Here is a 19676-nt window from a genome sequence, read left to right on the forward strand (position 1 = left end):
TCCGACCCTGACCCTGACCCCGCCCCGATGCCGCCTTCCCCTGGAGCGCTGAGAGCTGCCCATCCCCCTCCCGCTTGCCCGCCGCGTCCCCGACCCAGGCCCGGGGAACAGTCTTCCCCTCAGGGGCCACGAACTGCGTCCGGAATCAACATGGGCAGGAGAGTTTCCCAGGGGACCCACTTCTGAGCGCAACCGGCAGGGCCGGAAAAAAAAAAGAAGTGAGGGCGGAAAGGAAGAGTCTTACTTCCGGGTCGAGTGAGAGCGCCCCCGGAAGTGTTTGGAAGCGCTCAGCGGGGCATGGCTTGGCCAGAGCTTTCGGAGGGGCTGAGGTGAGCAGCGGGAGGCGGCTGGGGAAAGAGGCGACGAGGGGATCCGGGGCTTGCGGGGGGAGGGGAAGGCTGCTCGGGGTGGGGAGCCTGCTGCGGGGGAGGGGAGGCCAAAGGGGTATCCAGCGCTGGAGGGGGAGGGCTGGCAATAGGGGGAATCCAGGAATGAGCGCGGGGGGGCCCCAGTGGGCTCCCTGCTCTGGGCTGGGCTCATAGCGGTTCGCGGGAAACGCTGGGCTCGCGGGTGTGAGGGGAACCCAGGGGCGGGCGGGCGGGCAGGCAGGCAGGCCGGCCCTGCGGTTGGGGCCCCCATTGGATGTGGGAGCCAGAGTTGGGTGCTCAAATGTCTTCTCCCAATAGTCTGACCGTAGCATCTGGAGAAGGTAATCCAGCTCTCTGGTCTGGGAGCAGGACAGGCTCTGCTGAAGGGCTGCTGAATGCTGCTGCTTATTGTCGCAGTTACTGCCTCTCTGGCTCTTCAGAGACCGCTTCCCTTCAGTAGAAATGCTGTCAGTGGCTGCTGGTCTCCTGCTGTATGTGCACTGAGCTGTTAATCCTGTGATGTCGTTCTCTTGTGAGAACTTCCAGTTATCCCAAATAACTGATGTGGTGTTTCATGATTTTAACGGATATTATTGCATTTTATTTAGATTTTAAAAGTATAAAAGACACCTATTCAAGGATCTAGGTACCCTCTCATTAATATCACAATAAAGTCAAAGCAATGTGAAAGTAATCATTTCATAGGAACTTGGTTTAAGTGACAACACAACTCCCTGGGCTGTGCATTGAATTCTTTCATTGCACTTGACTTACAAAACACATTTTGTTTTCATTTATTTTGAAATTCTATTTCTGTGTTTCTAGGTCACGTAGAGAACCAAACTGTCCTCTTGAGATGGATGTGAAGAGCTCTTACAACTGATGACTCTTCCAAACATTAGAAATGTCTAGATCACAGCTAACTATCTGGTATTTGGAGGCATGACCATTATTGGAGTTATGAAAACTTATGACAAATGGAAAACTGTAGTTAAAAATAGGAACGTTGAATATTATTTGAAATAGGAAAATACTCTTCTTCAAAATGGGTGCACTGTGTTCAGTTATCAGGTTTGAGAATCTCCAGGAACTGAAGAGACTCTGTCACTGGGGCCCCATCATAGCCCTTGGTGTGATAGCAATATGTTCTACTATGGCTATGATAGATGCTGTTATGTGGTATTGGCCTTTGGACACAACAGGAGGAAGTGTGAATTTCATCATGCTCATAAACTGGACTGTCATGATTCTTTACAATTACTTCAATGCCATGTTTATTGGCCCTGGATATGTTCCTTTAGGATGGAAACCGGTAAGGAAACAAAATAAACTTTCACTAATAATTAATTTTCATGATGAAATCTTAATGTTAATCTTTGCTAGGAGTCTGGCAATACAGAAATTAAACTCAAACCTCGCTTGCCTTGTCAGCACAGATTAAGAAATTCTGTGAAAGTAGCATGTTGTAAGCCAGGAGTGTCAAACTCATTGGAAGGAGAGGGCTGGATTTCATTTCAATACAATAAATGCATTGGTATATAAATTCAGGATCGTATAGTATCCAAAATATGTTATAGAAAATTCTCTGATGTCAGTAGGAGGTTTCCACAGAGATCAAGGAAGAGAATATGATTTTATGTAGTAATTAAACATTTGATTATTATTTCTTGTCTTTTTGGTAAGTGCTTTCTTGTCATATTGCTCAGTGAGAAAATCTGTCCTTTGGGCATCCACTAGCTCTGCCTTTTGTTTCTCTTCCTTCGCCGTCAGCTTTCCAGTTTCTACCCTCTTCTCTGTTCTTGTGTCCGAATTTCCTTCACTCCAGCAACTCCCAGTTTCCAATCCAATGTGCTTCAGTCCCACCTTTTATCCCCATTCCATCTACTAAAATGATGAGTGGTTAAATAATTCATGTTGACTCTGCAGTGTTGTTGTTGGCTTTATTGTTGATACTTCAATCAGATTAATAGGGAACAGTGGTGTTCTCTGAATCATTGTTTCAGGCTGTTTGCACACTCATGCAGACGTCACTGTATCTATTACACTTGATTTACGTTTGGAAGATTATCTGCAGTCATGAAGATTAGAAAAATTAGCTTTAATTTTAAAAAAAGAAGTTAGATTCCGGTGAATGTGAATATGTTATGTGGGCCATATAAATACATTAGGTGGGCTGGATCCAGCTCCATGGCCATATGTTCAACACACTTCTATAAGCTAAGGTAGGAGGTTGCATTTCTTTTGTTCTCAGTTGACAATCTCCTCAAGCTAATTGAAAAAGTATTCACACACAATCGAAGGGCAGAGGTACAACTAGGGTGGCCAGGGGCCTGTTTTCAACAGGGAAGTCCAGTCGAAAAGGGGACCTGACACTTGAAATCCGGTTACTGCAGGTGGGGAGGTGCCAAGTCATCACCCACGCCAGCCCCTACTTAGCCAGGGCTGCCTCGTACCTGTGTCGGGTGGCTGTAGCTCCCAGCCTCCGCTTTGCAGGTGAGTTCCTCCCAACCAGGACATAGGTGTGGGAGAGAAGGGAAGAGCAGCGAGCGATGAGGGGAATGGGGAGCAAATGAGGGTAGGGCCTCGGGGGGAAGAGGCAAGGCGGGGCGGGGCGGGGCCTCAGGGAAAGGCTAGCGTTCAGTTTTTAAATATTACAAATTTGGCAACCCTTGGTACAACGTTTGAAGGCAGTGGGCCAGAATCTTATTCACCAGTGTGCCCGTGGGGTGGTCATGGTTCTGGCTTTACAGTGCTTTTCAATAGAAAGGTGAGGGAGGGGGATCCTAAAGCTGCCCTAACAGGGTAGCTGGGCATTCTACTTTATATAGGGAAATCACAGGCTTTATGCCATCCCCCTTCTGGCCCCTCCTCTTTCTCTAGAGAGCATTTTGGGTTGACAGGGAGGTTGGCTGGAACTCCTTGCACTCTTGATCACTGGTAACATAAAATACCATTACAGGCCATTACCAGTTGGCATAAATTAGAGCAGCCCTAGGGCTGCTTTAACCTCCTTCCGGGTCCGGATTGGTCCAGAGCTGAGAGAGGAGGGAGAAAAAGAGAGATATAAATAGAAGCAAATTTCTAAGGATTCAAGGCTGCCAGTTGTTGCACACAGGTTGACCTACGCAGAAGCCTGTTTGTGCAGAGTAATTTGCAGGGTGAGGGCCTACATTTTTCAGGCAGAAACTTATTTCTTTTGTAAAGCATTACAATTAACAAAGAGTTAATTGGAATGGTAGCCAAAAGTTTTGTTGCTTTCTCTCATACACCCTTCTACCTACCATTTAAAAAGGGTGGAGACCAACCACACCCAGACAAAGCAAAGCGCAGACGCATCATAGTCAGTATGAAAGTGCTAAAGCATATTCTGCTAGTGGAATTACGTATTTGTTTCTGATATGCCTCTTCTTATGCTTAAAGGAAAAATCTCAGGACTGCATGTATGTCCAGTACTGTAAAGTGTGCCAGTCTTACAAGGCACCACGTTCACACCACTGCCGAAAATGTAACAGGTACAGTCTTCCTTGTGTTCCTTTTTGTTCTTGGCTTAAAGCAATTTATTATTTTAATGATGAGTTATTCATGTTTACTGTTCGGAGTATTGCACTGTGTGTAGTGCAGGAACTTCCATTTTTAGAACAGTGTGCTGGTTTCCAATGTCAAAATACACTGTTTGAAAATGGAAATGAATTTCTCTTACTGTTCTGACAATAGAGAGCATATATGGTTAAAACAGCCATCTTTAGATATGCTTATTTTTTTTAATTTGAATATTAGTTCCCATTAAGAATTTTTTAAATTGGAAAGTATTTGGATAGTGGGGTGGGTGGGCAAAAGCATCTAGGAAACTTTCATCTCCTGGTGAGCCTCTCCCCCCAACCCTCAAACAAACCCCAAACATCTACTTTTCATTTACTTCAGGAATGCTGATTTGAGTGAGGGCCCAATTCTTCCATCTTTATACCTGGATAAACTGTTGACTTTAATGGGAGTCTTGGGCTGGAAGTTTGTGAAATCTTTGTCAGGAAACAAGAGCTAATTTTTTTTGTAAGCATACCCAAAAACCTGCTGGTTCAGCATAATAAACCCATTGTATAAACTTTCTGAGTCACAGTGAACTGTCACTTCATAAATCTTTCAGTTGCTTTGTTTCAAATTTAAATAGTTTTGTCAGAGCACAAATAGCTGCACTGGATGGGAATGTGGCTTGAAAGATGCACAAATACTTGTAGCCATCTGCAGTGCAGTATGTATTTACAGTTCACTTGTTTAGCTCAGCAGTGCCTGATCTGAAAGCCATTTGAGAACATAAAAGAAGGAAGTTACAGCATACCCATAGATTTATTTCTATTAACGTTTGCTGCGTTAAATTGAGTCCATTTTATCAAGGCTGTGTTGAGCTCCATCATTGTGTGCTTTACAGGAAGTAAGGAGTCTGAAACTGAGGGACATAATTGTATGTACATTAGTATATGATTCCTCTTTTAAAAAACTTAAAATTAGACTCCTGTCTACAAGTTACTATTTTTTCCAAGAACGATTGATTGTGAAAGAGATGGCAGAAGTTTAGTAGTATTCGCTTGAACTATGAAGTTCTGTTAACAGTTATCAGAGTAACAGCCGTGTTAGTCTGTATTCGCAAAAAGAAAAGGAGGACTTGTGGCACCTTAGAGACTAACCAATTTATTTGAGCATGAGCTTTCGTGAGCTACAGCTCACTTCATCGGATGCATACCGTGGAAACTGCAGAAGACATTATATACACACAGAAACCATGAAACAATACCTCCTCCCACCCCACTCTCCTGCTGGTAATAGCTTATCTAAAGCTTAACAGTTGAGCTTTCACAAAAGAACATATTTGAAGAATTTAGACAATCAGTAGAGCATACTTAACTTTTTCATAGCTTGTGAGTAAACTCTAAACCTTTCTAAGGTAAGGGGACTAGCTGCAGAGAATTGACCATGGTTTTCAAACTAATTATCAGAACCTGTTTCTTTTACACTGCTGAAGTATATTGGTCTGTTAGAGCCCAGTCCATCACTCTGAAACCTGGTTTACACACACAGTTTCAATGATGCATATAAAAATCACACTTATAATTGTCTTGCATAATGACAGGTTTCAGAGTAGCAGCCGTGTTAGTCTGTATTTGCAAAAAGAAAAGGAGTGCTTGTGTCACCTTAGAGACTAACCAATTTATTTGAACATAAGTTTTCGTGAGCTACAGCATTGAGTGAGTTAAAGCATTGCATCCGATGAAGTGAGCTGTAGCTCACAAAAGCTTATGCTCAGATAAATTGGTTAGTCTCTAAGGTGCCACAAGTACTCCTGTTCTTTTTACTTATAATTGTATTTCATTAAACTGATGCAACTTTATGTATGGACATTCTTATAGCAGTTTAATTTGTATCTGTAGGCACAAGCTAAACCAATATAACCCATTTTAAACTGATATATGAATGCCCACAAGGATTTATATTCATTTAACTAAAGAGCGTTTTAAACTAATTTTAACTTAAATCGGTGCAATTTGTGTGTGTGGGTTTTCCAGAAGCTTTTAAACTAAACTTAAAGGCACACTGTAATTTTGAAAATGACACTTCCATATGCAAATTTTATATCCTACTGTTCTTACAATTAAGCTTACAATCTAGCTGAAAGAGATTAAAGAAAAATGTTTTTCCCCTCTGGTTTTTCAGATTGTTTACTTTGGGTATTTGTATAGTCCACTATTTTGTTGATGGTGGCTCTATTGGCTCTGCAACGTGGTATTTACCAGCAGCAGAGCTGAAAGCAAAAAAACAGCAAGTGGGATCGTGCACAGAGAGAAAGAGGAACTGGGAAGGGCAGTGCCTGGGGATGTCCTGTGTGTCCTGGGGATGTCCTGTGTGGCTCCTATAGACGCTTCTACATCTGCAGAGGAGTTGAAAAATCCTTTTTGGTTTTTTTTAAGAGTTCTAAGCCATAAAGGTGCTCTGTTAGAAACTGATTATTGTGAAACTAGTTATCATTTAATAATTAAAGTTGTACCTTTAAATGAAAACAAAAAAGAAATTGTGTGTGTGGGGGGGGAACCTATGCATCCTTTAGCTGTTTACTGTCATATCCAGGTGTTTGGTGTAAATTCAAATATGATCAAAATTAGAGAAGCAGCCAGTACATATGAGGATGGAACAAACTGCAGTGACCTGGACAGATTAGAAATGTGGGCACTGCAGGCAACATACAGATCTAGTACGCACCTAGGGAGGGGAATTAAAGATACAGAGTAATGCATCCAAATGAACAGCGACACCCATTTGCTTTAAAATTGGTTTATTTTCATTTTTACTCTCCTAATAATACCTTTTTCACATAATCAAAAATTGGAGCTGTCACATGGAAAGCAGGGAGTCAGGACTTGGGGGGAAAGATGGAGATTGTTTCATGGATTGTCTTTTAAAAAATTGAAAACCAGAGGGCTGGATGATCAACTAAATCTTCACCTTCTCTAATTTCTATGATTCTAGGCTGTTTTAGAGGAAACTCACGTAGGCTTTAATGTATGGAGGGAGAATTGCCAGAAATTTAATTTGCTTTTTATTTAAGTACTTCTGATATACAGTCCAGTGAAATATCATTAGAGTTCTTGAATGATAACAGTAAATTTTTTTTATTCTTAGGTGTGTGATGAAAATGGACCATCATTGTCCGTGGATCAATAATTGTTGTGGATATCAGAATCACGCATCCTTCACTCTGTTTCTCCTTTTAGCTCCACTTGGATGTATCCATGCTTCTTTCATTTTTGTTATGACCATGTACACTCAGCTTTATAACAGGGTAAGAAAATACATTTGAATGTTCAAAGCATTGTTTAAAGTAAACAGTGGAAGTAAAGGTGCCCCAACCCTCTGTAATCTGTCCTTTTTTCTGTCATTCCTCACAGTCACTGTGTTTTCCTCCCACTTTGTTTCTTTATTGACTGGATACAGCTTCTGGGTAGCACTTTTGGGAGTCAGGTCATTTTTTGCTTTATGCTTTGGAGGGTGACCAGGTCAGTCATCTTTTGCTTTTTTTCTACCTGTTGCCAGAAGTCAGGAGATTTTTCCCTTGTGTTCAAGAACAGACTAGATTGATTATCTCAGGAACAGTCTAAGACTGAAAATAACCTAAAGCAATTTAATTTAAATCAAGAGAAGTTCAAATAAAAAAGCAGTATTTGCCATGGAATTCTTCCCTTTTCACAGAATTATGTTTCCAGTTCTAAGCTTTCATTTTAAAACACAGTTGTTTCTAGCTTGCGTGGTTGTGAAGAAAAGCTTGAAAATACCAGTTGAGTGTAACTGGCAAAAGGACCTCTGCTGAGTTTGCAGACAACTCGAAGCAATAGCATGTAGATGTGTGACCTGCCCCCTTCATCATTTTAGGTTGTTTTTTTTAAACCTATAGGTGCAAACCTGTGCCATATTGTAAACAGAAAATGTGTGGACACCATAATACTTATCTGAAGTTATCAAAGAATTTCTACTAGTATGCCACAGAATTTGGAGAATTTGTTGTAGAATTTAGGACCAGCTTGCTATGGAGTCCACAGGATAATGAGTGTATGTAGTTCTCTAGAGTATAAGCTTTTAATCTAACAAAGACCTACTTCTGGCAAAGAACAAACGTGTGAAAAAACTTGAGAAACTCTACACGTGTGTCTTTTAGGAATCACTGTTACTGCATTAAAAACCTTAGCAGAGGCTTGAAGTCAGGTTTCTTATTGGTAACTTGTTTTGTTTCAGGCATTGGAAAATAACAGCAATTTAATCATATTTTCCATTAATAGATATCTTTTGGGTGGAATTCTGTAAAGATTGATATGAGTGCAGCCAAAAGAGACCCACTTCCTATTATTCCTTTTGGATTGTCTGCATTTGCTGCATCTTTATTCGCGTTGGGACTGGCATTAGGAACAACCATAGCAGTTGGTATGTTGTTTATTATCCAGGTGAGTTTAACAGCTTTTGTTACAAACAGCTAAAGGCTGTAAGATTTACTGGGGTGGCAATTGATGAACATAAGAATTATCATACTCAGTCAGACCAATGGTCCATCTAGCCCAGTATCTTGTCTTCTGGCAGTGGCCAATGCAACATGCTTCAAAGGAAGTGAACAAAACAGGGCAATTATCAAGTGATCCATCCCCTGTCATCCAGGCCCAGCATCTGGCAGTCAGAGGCTTAAGGACATCCAGAGCATGGGGTTGCAACCCTGACCATCTTGGCGAATAGCGATTGATGGACCTATCCTCCATTATATTATCCTCCATTATTTAATTCATTTTTGAACCAGTTATAGCTTTGGCCTTCACAACATCCCCTAGCAATGAGTTCCACAGATTGACTGTGCATTCTGTGAAGTAGTACTGCCTTTGTTTCTTTTAACCTGCTGCCTATTAATTTCATTTGATGACTCCTGATTCTTGTGTTACGTGATGGGGTTAAGAACACTTCCTTATTCGCTTTCTCCACACCATTCATGATTTTATAGAGCTCTATCATATCCCCCCTTACTCTTCTCTTTTCTAAAATGAATAGTCCCAGTCTCTTTAATCTCATCTGGAGAGAGGATTTTGTTACCCTTCTCTGTAGCTTTTCCATTTCTTATATATAGTTTTTGAGATGGGGCAGCCAGACCTGCATACAGTATTCAAGGTGTGGGTGTACCATGACTTTATATACTGGCGTTATGATATTTAGTGTATTATTATCTATCCCTTTTTTAATGGTTCCTAATGGAAGGGGAGGAACAGAATTTAGCATTAAAATTAAAACTGTTTCCAACTTTGTGTGCAACTCTTCTTTTAATTTTTCTTTTTGCGCTGTTTCATTTCCTTCATTTTCTCCCTCATTCCTTCTATCATTTTCTTTCTTTCACTGAAGAATTTAGGGAGTGTAATCTAATGGGTAGAGAGGATTTGGGAGTCAGAATTCCTGGGTTCTGTTCCCAAAAAAGTAAATCAGTTAACCTCTCTCTGTCTCAGTGTCCCCATCCTTGAAATAAAGATAATAATGGGTATTGTGGTGATTAATTTTTTGTTTTTCAAGTGCTTTGAGATCCTCTGATAGGAGTGGTACAAGTACAAAGTATTACATTTTAGGCCTCCCCTATTATGCACAATATACCTTTTTAAGAGTATGTCTACATTGCAAGTGAAGGTATGATTGGAGCTGGGGTCGGCATATGCAAGCTAATTTTAGAATAACATGGATAACTAGGGTAGTGAAGATGTGATGGCATAAGCTTCAATGTGCGCTAGAAACCCAAGTACGTACCAGGGTTCCCAGCGGGCATATACTCGGGCAGCTAGCCCATGCCACCACATCTTCACTACCATGCTACAATCACACATCCACCCTATAAGGATGGGATTAGAAAACATTTTATTCATGCTGAGTGTTGATATTTGTAATATTTTATAAATTGCCATGAACTTTTAACCTAAACATTTTTTGATGGTGTTGGAATGACTGTTAGTTAAATGAAGTACTGTTTGCCCGGTTGATGTACTTCCTAGATGTAGTCCATGCCAACTTCCTTTAATTCTTTTACTTTTTTTAGATGAAAGTCATTCTGAGGAATAAAACTTCAATCGAATCATGGATTGAAGATAAGGTAGGCTTTAATTCTAGTACACCCTGCAGTATATTCTATCATGACACTACTGCACAGTATATTCATCTCTTTTTTATTATTTTGCGCCTCTGACTTTAAACCAAGGTATTGTTGCACAGTAAAACATTGTTTCAGGTCACCGCAGATTTAAGCTTGCCTACAAAACACAGTTGGACCCAAGAGTCACTGAAACATACCTAAATAGAAGACAGACCCTCCTATGCCCCTTTTATTTGGGGCGTAGGAGCTGAACCTGGAAAATAAATTATTTCCCTTTGGACAGTTGCACTACCTGAAGCGTGTGGCTCTGTATCTGGAACTAAAGATGACCTTCCTCAATTATCTCTTTATCCAGGCATGCCACTTTGTTGTCACACGCCCTCACCCATTCTGGCATCGGGGCCACTTTTGACCTCATCTAGGAGATAAGTTAAAACAAGTATTTTTGTGCTTTCTTTTATGACTACTTCATTCAGTATGGAAAGCCCTCCCTAAACTAATCCATAAGGCCATTACCTTCACCGCCTTTAAATCCCTCCATGAGACCCACTTTTTCTATAACACTGAACAAGAAATCAGCCAACTAACAACAGCTAAAATGTGAGGATGTCAGTGATGGTGATGCTTTTTTTAAAAAACAACATAAGTACTTGGAACCACCAAACTGTGCACCTAACTGACCTATTATCATCGTCTTTCCACCTCCTCTTGTTTGTCACATTCACTTGTTATTTCTTGTCTTAAATGGGACTGTAAGCCCCTTAGGACAGAGACTGTGTGTTACCACAGTACCTAGCACAATAAGGCCCTACATGTTTGCACAGAAGCTAGCACAATTGGGCCTTAATCCTAATTTGAGTCTTGGAGCGCAACCACGGTACAAATAAAAAATGAGGCTCCAAGTGTGGCAGCTTCATATTAAAATGAAGTAGAGAACCGCCTGTGTGCTTCTGTGTGCAAACACAGAGTCATAGTGGTAAGACTCTCTGCAAGTACAGATTGTACAGTTTTCATAAAGTAGTAATATGTTCCTGTTGAAAACTATGCACCCACAGAAATGTGTTTAAATTTCAAACTGCCCAAACTGTGCAGTATTAAATATATTTTATCCTTCTGTGACTACCACTAGATGTCACTATTACTTAAAGAATTAAAAGTCGTTAGATAATAAAAGAGAAAATTTAGAATGTACATGTATGTGAAATCATTTGAGAGGTGTGGACATTATTTCAAATAATACCAAACTGCGCACACATCATGAAAGTTATGATATAATCTGAAAAGTCCATGAATTCTAAGTTATGCAACACATTGCACCAAGTTTTGAAAATTAGCCAGACATCAGCCTTTTTAAAATTAGCTCACACTATGGTCCAAATATTTGCTTATCAGTGATGTATCTAACTGACACTATTGCTAGGTGTCATAGGGTAACTGGCCCCTTTAAGAGAGGATGTAGGGTCCCGTGCACCGTTGACTGATTACCTGCTGTCCAGTTGAACTTAAGGGAAGGTGCCTGGGCCTTACAAAAAGGGAAGTGGTTGCAACCAAGGGAAAAGAGAGGAGAGCTGCTGCTGAAAAGGGCTCAGCAGGGAAGCAGCTGGGGAACCTGTTGGAGGACCGGCCTGAGAGTCCAACGAACACAGGCCCAAGAAGGGGGCCTGTGCACCCCGCTGACTGCATGCAGAGGGACTGAGCAGAGCCTGGGAGCAGGCTAATAACTGTGCCTAATGGAGAGGCTTGGAGCCAGACTCAGGCAGGAGGTGGGAATGTGCCCTACTGCCAGGAGCTGGGACTGGACAACCCTATGGAACACTCAATATATGCCCTGTTCTGTTCATTCCCTCTGAAGCATCAGGCTCTAGCCACTGTCAGAAGACAGAATATTGGGCTAGATGGATTATTTGTCTGACCCAGTATGGCCATTTTCATGTTCAGTGGGAGACTGGGATGGAGGAGACTTTACTGTGGAAAGAAAGCAGGTTTGTGACCAGACATAAGCCCCTGTGGATTATTCCTGGGAATCTGTGAAGGGAATGAGGCAAGAGCCTCCTTGCACGACTGCCATGCTGTGTGGAGGGGTGTGTGCGCGCGCATCCATATGCATGCATGCACCCAGTGACAGTATGGATACTATAAAAGAGTAAAACACATTCCAAAATACAACAGTTATTGTATACGAGGCTATAAAATGTCACAAACTAGGGAAACTCTAGCAGGATTTCACGGTCTCTCTCACATTTTTGGCCTTATGGCCCTGTAGGGCCTGTACAACCCTTCTCTTGGCACACTTAGTTTTTGCTGTTAAGTCATGTTGTGTGGTGGGGTTTTTGTGTTTTTTTTAATGTCATGTATGTGTTTTCTGTGTGCAGGCCAAAGACAGAATCCAATATTACAAAACGGGAGAGATTTTTATTTTTCCTTATGACATGGGAAGTAAATGGAAGAACTTCAAACAAGTGTTTACGTGGTCAGGGATTCCTGAGGGAGATGGCCTCGAATGGCCAGTAAGAGAAAGCTGTCATCAATATACTTTGACAGTAAGTATTCTTCTCAGATCTCGCCACTATTTTCCACATACACACACACACCCCTCAGATGTCTGCTTAACTTCACACATTATGAATCTGTTTTTAAATAACCCCACACAAAGCTAACTATATCACAGATACAATGGAAATATAAGCTCTGTCAAATCCTCCCCCATCTGTAATATAGTAGATTCAAAATGGTTAATTTTGTGTTTAAGAACTTTAAATGCCCATCATACGACTTCATGTTTGCTGTTAAGTGTCGCTATACTTGACTTTATTTTGCATGGATTAAATCTGTTTCTATTTTTCATTTAAATTGAGTTCCTACTGAAAAAATGAATAAAAGGTGCGCGTGAGTTTTTTCTTCCTACCCTCAGTTTTCTTCCAAGAAACGTTAAATGTAGCAGTTCCAGCTGGCTTAGTCGTCATTGCCCATCTAACTTTAATATTTGATACTAAACACGTTCTTTGCCTCTACACTGACAATAAAAGCTAACCTCTCCAGTATTTACTTACAACAGGTGTAGGTAAAGCAAGTGGTACTTATAATTGCAAACTAGTATGTCCCACTATGGATCAGTTTTTAAGCCTGGGGGGTGTGACAGGGTCAGGCCAGATGGCTACAGGAGAATAATAGAAGGCAGATATATTAGCCCCAGGTTAAGTAGGTCCCTTTTCCCTGGGTAAGATAACAGGGAAGGTTCCAGAACAATCAGGAACCTTCTGGAGACAATTAAGACAGACAGGCTGATTAGAACACCTGCAGCCAATCAAGAAGCTGCTAGAATCAATTAAGGCAGGCTAATGAGGGCACCTGGGTTTAAAAAGGAGCTCACTTCAGTTTGTGGTGCGCATGTGAGGAGCTGGGAGCAAGAGGCACTAGGAGCTGAGAGTGAGAACGCATGCTGTTGGAGGACTGAGGAGTACAAGCATTATCAGACACCAGGAGGAAGGTCCTATGATGATGATAAAGAAGGTTTTGGGAGGAGGCCATGGGGAAGTAGCCCAGGGAGTTGTAGCTGTCGCACAGCTGTTCCAGGAGACACTCTAGACAGCTGCATTCCACAGGGTCTTGGGCTGGAACCCGGAATAGAGGGCGGGCCCAGCTTCCCCCCAAACCTCCCAACTCCTGGTCAGACACAGGAGTTGACCTGGACTGTGGGTTCACGAAAATGGCCAAACTGAGGGCTGTCGTGAAGCTCCAAGGTGAGCAAATCCGCCAATAAGCGCAAGACCCACCAAGGTAGAGGAGGAACTTTGTCACAGGGGAAAGAGAGCTTAAAATGAGTATATTAAATAAAGCAGGCATGCAATCCAAAGGATCCCTTTGGTAATCTAATTGTGAGAATCTGGAAATATTCAGATGCTGTGGGGATGAGTGTGGTATAAGAACTTATATAGAATAGAAACTCCTTTAAAAAGTGAGGACAATAGAAAGGAGCATAAACTCTGTCAAATGAAGTGTAAAAATACAATTAGGAAGGCCAAAAAAGAATTTGAAGAACATCTAGCCAAAGACTCAAAAAGTAATAGCAATTTTTTTTTTTTAAGTACATCAGAAGCAGGAAGCCTGCTGAACAACCAGTGGGACCAGTGGATGTTCGAGATGCTAAAGGGAGTACTCAAGGATGATAAGGCCATTGCAGAGAAACTAAACTAATTCTTTGCATCGGTCTTCATGGCTGATTCTCAAACCTGAGCCATTCTTTTCAGGTTACAAATCTGAGGAACTGTCTCAGATTGAGGTGTCATTAGAGGACATTTTGGAAGAAATTGATAAACTAAACAGTAATAAGTCACCAGGACCAGATGGTATTCACCCAAGAGTTCTGAAGGAACTCAAATGTGAAACTGTAGAACTACTAACTGTAGTCTGTAACCTATCGTTTAAATCGGCTTCTGTACCAAATGACTGGAGGATAGCTAATGTGATGCCAATTTTTAAAAAGGGCTCCAGAGTTGATCCCAGCAAATACAGGCCGGTAAGCCTGACTTCAGTACTGGGCAAACTGGTTGAAACTATAGTAAAAAACAAAATGGTCAGACACATAGATGAACGTCATTTGTTGGGGAATACTCAACATGGTTTTTGCAAAGGGAAATCATGCCTCACGAATTACTAGAATTCGAGGGAGTCAACAAGCATGTGGACAGAGGGGATCCAGTGGATATAGTGTACTTAGATTTTCAGAAAGCCTTTGACAAGGTCCGTTACCAAAGGCTCTAAAGCAAAGTAAGGTGTCATGGCATAAAAGGGAAGTTCCTCTCATGGATTGGTAACTGGTTAAAAGATAGAAAACAAAGGGTAGGAATAAATTATCCGTTTTCAGAATGGAGAGAGGTAAATAGTGTTGTCCCCCAGGGGTCTGTACTGGGACCAGTCCTGTTCAACATATTCATGAAGAATCTGGGAAAAGGGGTAAACAGTGTAGTCGCAAAATTTGCAAATGATACAAAACTACTAAAGATAGTTAAATTCCATGCAGACTGCAAAGACCTACAAAAGGATCTCTCAAAACTGGGTGACTGGGCAACAAAATGGCAGATGAAATTCAACGTTGATAAATGTAAAGTAATGCACATTGGAAAACATAATCCCAATTATACGCATAATCAAAAAACGTGAACTGAATGTTGGGAATCATTGAGAAAGAGATAGATAATAAGACAAAATATCATATGGCCTCTATATAAATCCATGGTATGCTCACATCTTGAATGCTACATGCAGATGTGGTCGCCGCATCTCAAAAAAGATATATTGGAATTGGAAAAGGTTCAGAAAAGGGCAACAAAAATTATTAGGGGTATGGAACAGCTTCCGCATGAGGAGAGATTAGTAAGACTGGGACTTTTCAGCTTGGGGGGGGGGCAGGGAAAGATTACTTATGTGGGATATGATTGAGGTCTATAAAATCATGACTGGTGTGGAGAAAGTAAATAAGGAAGTGTTATTTACTCCTTATATCACAAGAACTAGGGGTAATTAATGAAATTAAGAGGCAGCAGGTTTAAAACAAAAGGAAGTCTTTCTTCACACAATGCACAGTCAACCTGTTGAACTCTTTGCCAGAGGATGTTGTGAAGGCCAAGACTATAACAGGGTTCAAAAAAGAACTAGATAAATTCATGGAGGATAGGTCCATCAATGGCTATTAGCCAGGACGGGCAGGGATGGTGTCCCTAGCCTCTGTTTGCCAGAAGCTGGGAATGAGCGACAGGGCATGGATCACTTGATGATAACCTATTCTGTCCATTCCTCCGGGACACCTGGCAATTGGCCATTGTCAGAAGACAGGATACTGGGCTAGATGGACGTTTGGTCTGACCCAGTATGGCCATTCTTATGTTCCTTGTATACGCTAAAACTAAAGCCAAGGCCCAGTCTTCTTGATTGTTCAGTAAGTGTGCTTCCTTTTGGACCGGTAAATGTCATCTTCTGCATTGTGAATGAAAATGGGTTTGGGATCAGACTTTTTTAGTTCTTGTGCACATTTATTATAATCTGTTAACTAATGGATGGGTTAACTATTTGATGGCTAAATGTCAATAATGCTAACTAAAGGAGGTGTTCAATTTGGTGACCCGGCATCACTGAAGTCAAGGAGATTTTGTTGTTCATTTCAGTGGGAATGGGAGCGGGCCCTTAGACACAATAGTGATAGAGAAAAAGAAAGTCCATGAAGGTCTCAGCTCTTAAATCCAGCTTTACCCCACAGATAAAGCTTTTAAGGCAGAGTGTCCATAAATAGACTTTAAATGGGAGGAAATAGATTTCAGGGTACTATTTAGTTTGTATTTAAAATTGGTAAGTGCTCTTATACTAAATGCCGCCTTAAACTCCTGTTTATAATCTTTTGCAGATAGAGCAATTGAAACAAAAAGCAGACAAGCGAGTAAGAAGTGTAAGTATTTCTGTATTGCTTGGAGTCTAACACGTTTCCCATGTTAATAAATGTAAGTTATTACTGGCATACTAGTTCTTGGTAAAATGGAGCTTTAATACTACCCATCCAGTTTAACACTGGAAATACAAATTTTGATTTCTCACAGAAACAGAAAGCTGCAATCCTCTTTAATTCAAATATTGATCTCATTTTACACTAAATTCTTACTCTCTAGATTATATTCGATAAGCAGGAGAGTCAAGTACTATATACCCAAGGCGCACAAATGCATCCATGACAATACAAGATAAGGATGACTCCAATCTTCTTTTTTTAAACGGTTAACATAGACTTCAGAGCGGCTGTGACAGTCGTTGTCATTACACGTCAGATTCTCAGTATGCTTGAATTGATTTTAGTATGACATTAAGGCTAATGGAAGAGTGAGACTGACAGCAAAGGAGTGACTTCCTGCACTGCAACACGACTGTGATCTCTTTAAATTGGCAGGTGCGGTACCGAGCAGTAGAAGATTACAGTGGTGCCTGCTGCCCTGTGACTAAAGGTGTTAAAACATTCTTCACAACCCCATGCACTGAAGAACCAAGAATTGCACTGTGGAAGGGGGATCTGATTTTGGCCACTAGAGGCTTAAAGTTAGTGGCTTTATACATTTAAACTTGATGGAGAGAAGTTTGTGTGACTTAGTCCTACTGTCTAATGAATATATTTGCACCTTTTTCAGACACTGGATGTATGGAGACAAAGTTCTTGACTCAACTGCTGACGGTACAAAGCAATTACTTTTAATTATTTTTCAAGAAGCAAATCGGTGTTATAGTTTTAGCAGTATAGTCTAGGTTGGTGCACTGTGCAAGGATAAAAACCATAAATTAGATAATTCCGTTAACGAAAATATGTTAAATAGTAAATATTAATCCTCAGAATATAGAACTGACATACATTCAGCTGCAAAAAACACCCAGCAAACCGATCCAACTTTTTTGACTATTAACATCTGATAGGTACTCCAGGTTTTATAAAGGAATAAAGTCTGTAGTTTCACTCAGTTTAATAAATTCTACAGAAACATATCCTGGATGGTATTAAGAGGCTCATTCTGTAATTTGGTAAAACCCTATTAAACAGAGATTTGATGAATATATCACTGCATGTTTCTCCGAACAAAAAAACCCTCACTGTTGTCATGATTATCATTTTATTTCTGGTATTTAGAGGGCAATGATTTGTAAACCTTCTAAATAAATAGTTTAGTTAAAATATATATATATATACCGAATGCAAATAGACTGCTCCAACATCTGGAGCTTGTTAGTGTCCCTTAAACTTGGAGAGTGGTCAGTTTAGATGAGCTATTACCAGCAGGAGAGTGAGTTTGTGTGTGTATGGGGGTGGGGGGAATGTGAGAAAACCTGGATTTATGCAGGAAATAGCCCGACTTGATTATGTAAAGAGTTGTCACTTTGGATGGGCTAGCACCAGCAGGAGAGTGAATTTGTGGGGGGGGGTGGAGGGTGAGAAAACCTGGATTTGTGCTGGAAATGGCCCACCTGTTGATCACTTCAGATAAGCTATTACCAGCAGGACAGTGGGGTGGGAGGAGGTATTGTTTCATATTCTCTGTGTGTATATAAAGTCTGCTGCAGTTTCCACGGTATGCATCTGATGAAGTGAGCTGTAGCTCACGAAAGCTCATGCTCAAATAAATTGGTTAGTCTCTAAGGTGCCACAAGTACTCCTTTTCTTTTTGCGAATACAGACTAACACGGCTGTTCCTCTGAAATGAATCAAGACTGATTCTAAGTCCATGTCTTATGAACCATCATAACTATAAATAGTCTTAATTCTACAGAAAATTAATTTCTAACAAGTTGTATCAGATTTTAGAGTGAGGTAGTTCTGACTGTCATCTTGCTATACGTAACTCCATCTGTCCTTAAATTCCAGTGACTTTTTTTAGCAGCTTCTATCTCAAACAGTTAAGAATTAATGCTTTATAATGGAAAAGCAGCTTCAGAATAGAAATGTCTAAGTTCCAAATGTTGGCTGCTCTGAATCAGACTGGAAACAAGGAAAGATGAGGATAAGTTATGATGATGTGTGCCTTTCTTGGAAGGTTTGAGACTGCCTAGGGCTAGACATGCTTTGGCATGTAACTCCAGTAAACTTTTCCAAACACTGATCCTAAGCCAGTCATCAGAATGAGTAATGTCAAGTCCTGCATTTTGAGGATTACATGATGTTTATTCATTAGAATGAATACACAGGAGGATCTCTGGTAATTGCTATATTATAGCTAATTGATTTATCTTTTCTTACCACCAGCTGGAATGAGAGTCAGAGGCTGGTTCCCAAGGAAATGTGTGGAAAAATGCCTGTATGACTCTGAAATGGATCAACCATTGGATGGAGAGAAGAAAAATAGATAGCCGTCTCGTCATCTTTATGAAGAAATGGAAATGTTCCTTTCAGACCACAGTCCTTTACTTGAAATCTTCTGTATATTACTTTAGACTTATGCAGGAAATATGGTGTGAAAGTGACTTCTTTTTCTCATAATTAAAGGGTACCCTAGTGCCATGGTTTGCATATATTTTTATTAATGTTTTTATAACTGAAGAAGCCATTCCACATAGATGCCTTTGAGATACAAAGGTTTTTCCACCTTAGGACAGATTTGATTGTGTTTTCTTTACTGTTTAAATGAAGGATTTTTTTAATTGCAGACTGAGGGACCTTTTATTTCTAAATTTTTCCACAACAGTATCTGTGGCTAATGCATGCCGCTTTTCCTTTGTATATTACTTGGCCGTGTGTCCCAAGTGCCCCCTAAAAGCTATAGGGTAAACTTTGAATTCCAATGCAAGTATGATTTGCTACCCGTGACTTTTAATAATGTGACTTTTGTCAATCACAAATAAACAATGTGTATTCTGTAGATGTGTATTCTGATTGTGCATTTAAATGGTTAAAATGTCACACTGGTCAATTTACAGGTGCAAAAATGGGAAAAGATCTGGATCTGAAAGGAACTTAGTGATGGAGCTTTTAGAGATAGGAAGATCAAGAATTGAAACATTCTCCACTACTAACTTATCAATGTCCTCTGTATACTCTGGTAAGGGAACAAAGTCCACCTAATTAATGAGACAGTTATGGAGTTAGCAGCACCTCTGTTTCCTCTCTGGTCGGAGCACCCACTACAGGTGCCGGGCCTTGT

General features: G+C 40.7%; 1 protein-coding gene across 1 annotated transcript; it reads left to right on the forward strand.

Annotated features, from left to right (window-relative positions):
- The first annotated feature begins 253 nt into the window (after positions 1–253).
- On the forward strand, positions 254–19394 carry ZDHHC6 (zDHHC palmitoyltransferase 6). The gene is made up of 11 exons (XM_048857944.2): positions 254–329; positions 1194–1680; positions 3789–3880; positions 7035–7194; positions 8186–8347; positions 9961–10014; positions 12387–12554; positions 16412–16453; positions 16946–17091; positions 17181–17224; positions 18782–19394. The coding sequence occupies exons 2-11, from the start codon at positions 1414–1416 to the stop codon at positions 18883–18885; spliced, it is 1239 nt and encodes a 412-aa protein (XP_048713901.1). The 5' UTR covers positions 254–329; positions 1194–1413; the 3' UTR covers positions 18886–19394.
- The last annotated feature ends 282 nt before the right edge of the window (positions 19395–19676 follow it).

Source organism: Caretta caretta, chromosome 7, assembly GCF_965140235.1.
Source record: "Caretta caretta isolate rCarCar2 chromosome 7, rCarCar1.hap1, whole genome shotgun sequence".
In the NCBI taxonomy this organism is placed as follows: domain Eukaryota; kingdom Metazoa; phylum Chordata; order Testudines; family Cheloniidae; genus Caretta; species Caretta caretta.

Coding starts and splice junctions, on each gene's coding strand:
- ZDHHC6 (XM_048857944.2), top strand. CDS start 1,414: ATGGGTGCACTGTGTTCAGTTATCAGGTTTGAGAATCTCCAGGAACTG. Junction 7,195..8,185: donor ACACTCAGCTTTATAACAGG/GTAAGAAAATAC, acceptor TTCCATTAATAG/ATATCTTTTGGGTGGAATTC. Junction 17,225..18,781: donor TCTTGACTCAACTGCTGACG/GTACAAAGCAAT, acceptor TCTTACCACCAG/CTGGAATGAGAGTCAGAGGC.